Below are 8,294 nucleotides of genomic sequence, written 5' to 3'. Positions count from 1 at the left end.
CCACCCAGGAAGCAACTCATGAGTCTAAGAAACTAATAAACCAAAGGAAAGTCTCAAGCATAAAAAAAGAATGATTTCCAAAGGAGTAAATATCAAAACTTGATCACCAAGGCAGTTAAAAGCTCGATTTCCCTAGTCTCTACTGAATAACAAGCTAATCATTGCTTAGGGGGACCAAGAGCTGGCCTGAGCCTAGAGGAAGAATTTGTGGTCAGACTCCAACCCCCATGGGTAAAAAGCACTAGATTTTGAGGCCTTATCTGAAGACCAACAGCATTTTCTAAGTGTACTGGCATCTCAAACTTTTGGGTGAGAGGCAGAAGGAGCTAAATGAGCCTTGGAAATAACAGCGTGACTCATGGACTGAGATGCAAAGTGGCTATATTTAGAACCTAGCTCCGGAGCACTCAGTAGGTGGAAAGCAGGACAATTGATTTCTATTTACCACTCCCTTGCACACCTAAACTAAAAGGTCACAGCGGCCCAAGATACATGGATAGTTGGAGAGAGTCTGTGCTTCTGTACTGATTTCTGGGCAAAACTTTCTTTTCCTCCATGGCTTCATGCATTTAACAAAGGAGCCATTTATGCAAAAACCAAATAGTAACCCATACCCAAGTGTACCGTCTTCTCTTCAGTTATGTGTGTAATTTTTTTTTTATTTTTTTAATTTTTTTTATTAGTTGGAGGCTAATTACTTCACAACATTTCAGTGGGTTTTGTCATACATTGATATGAATCAGCCACAGAGTTACACGTATTCCCCATCCCGATCCCCCCCTCCCACCTCCCTCTCCACCCGATTCCTCTGGGTCTTCCCAGTGCACCAGGCCCGAGCACTTGTCTCATGCATCCCACCTGGGCTGGTGATCTGTTTCACCATAGATAGTATACATGCTGTTCTTTCGAAACATCCCACCCTCACCTTCTCCCACAGAGTTCAAAAGTCTTTAAGCAAAAGGATTTCCCTTGAATCTCTTCAATAGCCCACACCTTCAAGGGAGAAGCAGAGCCATTCTAGATATTGCACCATTTAAAATAAACACAGGAGGAAAACAGTTTCTTTTTAAGGAATGAAGACAGCAGAGATGTTCTGAATGGGACCACTCATCTTCCATGCTTCAGCCCCAGACTTGGTAAAACCACAGCATTTTCAGAGCAGTTAAAAAGCATCCGGTTCCTTTTGGTCTTTTAAAAATTGCCCACTGGGCAGAGATGGCCTCCATAGCTTTGGTTTATGGGAGCCAAAAAACATTTTAAACTGCACAGAGTCATGGGGAAGCAAGGAGATCGATATTCAGGGCTCACTCTTGAATTTAAACATCAAAGTTTGATGCAATCCCTGCTCATATTACCAATATAAATCGGTAGAAAGCTAAACTGTTCTTTGGCCTGCTGGAATGGCTAAGATCCTAGGCACTGAAGAAAGAGCAAGCCTGCCACGAATCAAGTTGTTCTAGATGTTTTCTTAGAGAAATGGTAGAGCTGTTACTTTGGAAATCAATATAAAGGGCAGCTTTGCCAAGGGTCCAGGCCCTGGGACCCAGCAGTCTTTAGTTGCAATAGAGTGACACCTAATGGTTATTATGGAAAACACAAACTATAATCTCAACCCTTTGGATTCCCTGGTTGGACTTGGGTGGCTCTGTTGTTCCGGTGTTGTGTCCAACTTTTTATGACCCCATGGACTGCAGCACGCCAGCCTTCCCTGTCCTTCACTATCTCCCAGAGTTTGCTCAAACTCATGTCCATTGAGTCAGTGATGCTATCTAACCATCTTCATCTTCTGCTGTGCCCTTCTCCTCCTGCCCTCAATCCTTCCCAGCATCAGGGTCTTTTCCAATGAGTCAACTCTTCACGTCAGTTGGTCAAAGTATTTGAGCTTTAGCTTCAGCTTCAGCATCAGTCCTTCCAATCACTATTCAGGGTTGATTTCCTTTAGCATTGACTGGCTTGATTTTCTTGCAGCCCAAGAGACTCTCAAGAGTCTTCTCCAGCACAGAATCTGCCTGCAGTAGGAGACCTGGGTTCAACCCCTGAGTCAGGAAGTTCCCCTTGAGGAGGAAATGGCAACCCATTCCAGTATTCTTGCCTGGGAAATCCCATGGATACACTGAGGATTGTAAGGACACAAATGCTCTGCCTTACTGGAGAACAGAGGAACCAGAAATCAAACTGCCAACATCTGCTGGATCATCAAAACACCAAGAGAGTTTCAGAAAAACATCTGCTTTATTGACTATGCCAAAGCCTTTGACTGTGTGGATCACAACAAACTGTGGAAAATTTTTCAAGAGATGGGAATACCAGACCAGCTGATCTGCCTCCTGAGAAATCTATATGCAGGTCAAGATGCAATAGTTAGAACTGGACATGGAACAACAGATGGGTTATAAATCAGGAAAGGAGTACGTCAAGGCTGTATGTTATCACCCTGCTTATTTAACTTTATGCAGAGTACATCATGAGAAACACTGGGCTGGATGAAGCACAAGCTGGAATCAAGATTGCTAGGAGAAATATCAATAACCTCAGATATGCAGATGACACCACTGTTATGGAAGAAAGCAAAGAAGAACTGAAGAGCCTCTTGACGAAAATGAAAGAGGAGAGTGAAAAAATTGGCTTAAAACTCAAAATTCAGAAAACTAAGATCATGGCATCTGGTCCCATCACTTCATGGCAAATAGATGGGGAAACAGTGGAAACAGTGACAGACTTTATTTTTTTGGGCTCCAAAATCACTGAAGATGGTGACTGTAGCCACGAAATTAAGACAATTGTTCCTTGGAAGAAAAGCTATGACCAACCTAGACAGCATATTAAAAAGAAGAGACATTACTTTGCCAATAAAAGTCTGTCTAGTCAAAGCTATGGTTTTTCCAGTAGTTATGTATAGATGTGAGAGTTGGACTATGAAGAAAGCTGAGCGCCAAAGAATTGATGCTTTTGAACTGTGGTGTTGGAGAAGACTCTTGAGAGTCCCTTGGACTGCAAGGAGATCAATCAAGTCAATCCTAAAGGAAATCAATCCTGACTATTCATTGGAAGGACTGATGCTGAAGCTGAAACTCCAATACTTGGACCACCTGATGTGAAGAACTAACTCATTGAAAAATACCCTGATGCTGGGAAAGATTGAAGGCAGGAGTAGGAGTGGATGACAGAGGAGAGATGGTTGGATGGCACCACCAATGCTATGGACATGAGTTTGAGTAAGCTCTGGGAATTGGTGATGGATGGGGAAGCCTGGCATGCTGCTGTCCATGGGGTCGCAAAGAGGCAGACATGACTGAGGGACTAAACTGACTGGAGAACAGTTTGAGCAAATTCTGGGAGATAGTGAAGGACAGAGAGGCCTGGCATGTCGCAGTCCACGGGGTCACGAAAGAGTTGGACACAACTTAGCACCTGAACAACAGGAACAAGAACAGAGCTACCTGAGTCCAACCCAGGAACCAGAAGGGCCGAGATGTTGGAGAACTGTCCCAGGGAATTAGCACTGTCTTTCTTGGGCATGTTTTGGAAAAGCAGCCTGTCTGCTAAGTGTCTGCCATCCTTGACTCAAACCTATTTTATAGTCAAAGAAGCTGTGTTAGAGTGTTTGTGTGACTTTTCCAAGCTCATGCAGAAAGTAAAAATTAGAGTTTGTGGTGAAGTTGGTCTTCTCTAATTTCATGTCCATCATTCTTTCCACTACTGACCAGATGGGGTCCCCACTGTGGCCTCTCTTTTCACTGATGTGGTGTGTGTGCCCCCATGTGTGTTGAAATGGGGAAAGTGGACAGGGTTGGCCCTCACCTCTCCTAAATCTCTTCCTCTTCTAAATCCGTGGAGGGCACGCAGATGACCATCAGCACACTCATGTGGGCATCAGCTTTGTCACAGATCATAGGAGACCCACCTGCCAGCAAATTTCCAGGGGCCTTTCGAGATCTGAGTAGTTTCCGTCAAGCCCTTTACGCAGAGTAGCTACTTAAACAGAAGTAGAAAGAGTTATTGAACTACAGTGGAATTTCCTCCAGGATAGCAACATTTGGTTTATTCACATCTTACAAGGCAGGAAAGAGGAAGAAGGCACAAGGGTGCGTCTTTGGACAGCACTTATTACCTTGGATTCTTCCCTCTTGAAGTCATGGTGTTAGGGACTGGACAGTGTCCCCTCAAAATTCACATATTGAAGCCCAGATCTCCTGTGTGAAGGTATCTGGAAAGAGGACTTTAAAGAGGTGAAGTTAAATGAGGTCCTAACAGTGGAGCCCTGATCCAGTATGACTAGTGTTTTCATAAGAAAAAGAGCCCCCACCACCGGGAAATAGACACACAGAGAAAAGGACATGAGGATACAGAAGAAAGTGGTCCTCTGCCAGCCGAGGAGAGATGTCTCTGGGGAAACCATACCTTCTGATAGCTTGGTCTTGGACTTCTAGCCTCCGGAAGTGACAAAATAAATTTCTGTTGTGTAAGCCACAGCAGTCTGGTACTCTGTTACAGTAAATAGATAAAGATGGTTTTAGGCTTCCCTGGTGGTTCAGCGGTCAAGAATCCACCTGCCAATGCAGGAGACTTGGGTTCAATCCCTGGAGGAGGGCATGGCATCCCACTCCAGTATTCTTGCCTGAAGAATTCCATGGACAGAGGAGCCTGGTGGGCCACAGTCCATGGGGTCATAAAGAGTTGGACACAACTGAGTGACTGAGCCCTCATGTACAGATGGTTTCCTTCATTATCCAGGGGTTGAACTGGCAGGTCCCACAGTTCTTTGCTTTTTTTTTTCCCCTTTACTATTAACGTTCTGAGCTCTGGACATTTCATAGATTGTTAGCCTCTCTATCTGAAGGGGAGAAAGCTCCTCAGGAGATCTAGAGCAGAAGGAGGTATATGGAACTTGTCAATCAGAAAACTTGAGGTCTTGGAAGGTGGTGAGGAATTCACCAAATTTCATGATCACCAAAGAATTCAAACTTCCTTCTGGGTGGGGGGAGTGGGCTGTCCTCTTGCTTTTGAAAAACTCCATTTCTGATGCCTAAGACTGGCTACATAATTTGCAGGTTCAGTGAAAAATGGGAACATGGGGTCCCTTGTTCAAAGACTATTGAGAATTTCAAGATGGCAACAGTAGAGAATTCAGCCCAGCACTGGCCACTTTGTAGCTGCCCAGGTTGCCTGCCCAGGGAAGCCGCCTTTGACTGCCTCTGCAATACCCCTCTGGACATCAGTGAGGCAAATCCATGTTGAAATCATCAACTGGAGAATGTTCTATAACATACAGTGACTTTGGATCAATTTTCCAAATAAGGATAATGTTCAATCATATTCATTGAGGGACTTCCCTGGTGGCCCAGTGGTTAAGATTCTGTGCTCCCAATGCAGGGGGCACAGGTTCGATCCCTAGTCGGGGAACTAAGATCCCACAGGCCACAACGTGTGGTCAAAAAAAAGTGAAAAAAGAAATTATGTACATTTAGATCAGGACTCCATTTTACTTGCAAGGGATGAGTGTACAACAGAAACTTGGTTAAGTTCATTTCTCTGAAACAGGTAAAGTTTAAACTCCTTTTATTTCAAGAAATAGTGCTTCTAGACTTTCCTGAAGCCAGAATTGTTCTATAAAAGTATCACAGAATATTACACAAGATTTTAAAAAACACAATACGCTTCCTAATAACTTGAAACCTTTTTTACAAAGCATGTCATTCATGACCATAAATATGTTTCATCTGTCATTCAGCCGGTGACACACACATCTGATAAAGAGTTAATTTTAACATATGTACAGAGTCTATGATAAAGACAAAGTTATCAAAGATTCAACTCTAACATATTAGGTTTTCTTTAAAAGAGTTTACCTTAAACACGTAAAGGTAACATAACTTACCTATGCATTTGATTATCTAAAAATAAAATGAAAATTACTGTTAAGCTAAAAAATACCTTCTTGGGAAGTTGGCTAGGATACTGCAAACTCTCAGTGAGGTAATAATCCTTTTGCTGGTACTGAAACATCTAAATAGGACAAATATTTTCAAGAACACAGAATTTCAAAAGCAGTTTTCACTTATGCCTTTAAAAAAATCAGAACCTGGTGAAGGCCTTAAAAGTAACCATACAACACATATGGTGCATTTAAATTATGAAACATTCATGAGTTTGTTTTACTGAAGAAAAATTCCTTATATAAATTCAAAACTAGATATATTTTCTCAACACTTAAGCTTATTAGCCAGGTCAAGAAAACAAAACCAAGATAAAAAAAAGTCTTCAGTCCTTTTATCCTGTTAAGCAAATAATAAAATTTTAGCAGTTTTAAGCAGATGATGAACACTTTGAGGCTAGGCACAGAGAAAGCAGGCAATCTTTGTTTTGTTTATTTGTTTATTTTTACCGCCAACATCCTTAGCCATGCCTTTCTGCTAATCGATTTTAGCAAGTCGAGGTAAAACACATGCATTATTTTCTGGCAAAAGCGTATGCTGAACAATATGTGATGATACTGTCTGTCATCCTTGGGGTCCATTTTCCTTTGTCACACTGAGAGCAAGCAGTGAGACTGTGACAAGCCTGGGGAAAAAAATAAGACTAACCAAATAGACATGGCATTCCCATCTCAAAGTGCAAAAATCACTGCGTGAAAAATGAGGGCATTGAAAAATTCCAGTGGTTAAAAATGAATCGAAACCACATAACGCACGCAGTGGAAAACAGATTGAAATTTCACTGAGGATGTCAAGTTTCAGAAACTCAGAAAGGCACAATTCTAGCCATCTTGACTGGATAACATTTGTATACGCACATCTCTAGAACTTTCAAAGGTTAATACTGTTTTAGTGCCCCCCCCCAAACAAACAAAACCCTACAAATGCACCTTTCTTTCTATTCTTGGCAAATATTCGTGACTTAGAAGACCAAGTCCCTAGGTGCATGCCACTTGTGTCCGCACTGACTTCCACTGCACAGGTGTACCTGGGGCAGTTTGGAATGCTGGTTGTCATGATCGCCTTTATTAGTTTACTAAGAACAATTAAAAAAAAAAATACTGTGTTTAGGGTAAGGTCACATAGCATCTAATCGGAGGAGAGTGGGAAGGAGGCACTGCCTTCTAGACTCTGTAGGCCCACTGTCCTGTGGTTCTTCTCCACTTGGTTTGATGTCCTCTCTGTGATGCTGGAGGAAATAGGCGGCCCCCTGGCAGACTCTCTGATCACCAGGTCAGTGGAGTTAACATCAGGACATGCAGGAAGACGCAGCTGATCTTCGGAAACATCTTCCTTTGGACGATCATCCTGGGGACGGCCCTTCGGCTGCCTGGGTCTAGGCTGCAGCAGCTCTGTCATGCCATCGCCGCTGAAATCAGTTTCAAGGTGATTGATCCCTTCATGCTCCATCCATTTGTCAGTTTTATGATTTCTCCAGTGTTCAGAATCCAAACGATGAACTTCGGGAATGTCGTTGTTCCATTCAAGTTGACTGTCTGGACTGAATGTTGGTCGGCTGGAATGCAGGGTAGGAAGGTCAGCCAGCAAGGTCAAAGGAGGCGCTGCCCTACCCCCACCCCTGGGGTCTTCATCCATCTCTGCTGGGGCCAAGAGGTCAGCAGACACAGCCAGGAACCCATCACTTGGAGCACTTTTAGTCTCATTGGCTTGGTTTTGCTCATGGTGACTGTTCAGCAGTGCAAATACTCTATCTACATCCTTCAAGTAATTAGTCCAGTCAGCCAGACTAAGTCTATAGTTTTGTCTGTCCTTGTAGGCGCTTCCATTCACGCTGTACACATCCTCCGGGCCTTGCCAGTTGCCGTCTGCAGTGAGACTGGGCAGATTAACCTTCCCATCCATCCCATAACTGTCCTCTGTGAAGAGAGATGAAGGTGGATCATTAGTGAGAAAAGATGTTCAACCTATTGAATAAGAAACTTGCATTGTTTTTGTGGCACAAAGCAATTTGAAATAAAACATGGAAAAGTATGTGTCTCTAGTAATTTGTTATCAAGGACTGGCCTTAGGTTACAGGAGTGACTTAATGAGAATGAACTTTGGAAAGAAGGCTGAACGAGTGAGGAATTCTATGACAGGCTTGGTTGGTACCGGGAATACACTGGTATTACCTGTCAGAGGGCTTATGATTTACTCCTGGCTCTACTCAAGTCACCTATATAACCAGGAATTCAAGTTTGTTAGTCCCTCTGAGTCTTGGGCCCTCATCTGCCAAATATAGCTATGTGTTAAAACCTTTATTACATACAGAACCACTAGATGAATGATGTTGCAGAGTAATTTAATGTCATTGACAAC

General features: G+C 43.0%; 1 protein-coding gene across 6 annotated transcripts in view; it reads right to left on the bottom strand.

Annotated features, from left to right (window-relative positions):
* Positions 1 to 5,542: 5,542 nt before the first annotated feature.
* Positions 5,543 to 8,294, bottom strand: part of SULF1 (sulfatase 1) — a 187,687-nt gene continuing 184,935 nt past the window's right edge. For all 6 annotated transcript variants that reach the window (XM_043880390.1, XM_043880389.1, XM_043880388.1 and 3 more), the window contains one exon: positions 5,543 to 7,852. In XM_043880390.1, the coding sequence (XP_043736325.1) occupies positions 7,822 to 7,852 (31 nt within the window). In that variant the 3' untranslated portion in view covers positions 5,543 to 7,821. The remainder of the gene's footprint in view (positions 7,853 to 8,294) is intronic.

Source organism: Cervus elaphus, chromosome 21, assembly GCF_910594005.1.
Source record: "Cervus elaphus chromosome 21, mCerEla1.1, whole genome shotgun sequence".
NCBI lineage: Eukaryota > Metazoa > Chordata > Mammalia > Artiodactyla > Cervidae > Cervus > Cervus elaphus.
Note: the sequence above shows the minus strand (reverse complement) of the source record. Positions and strands in the feature narration are given on the sequence as shown.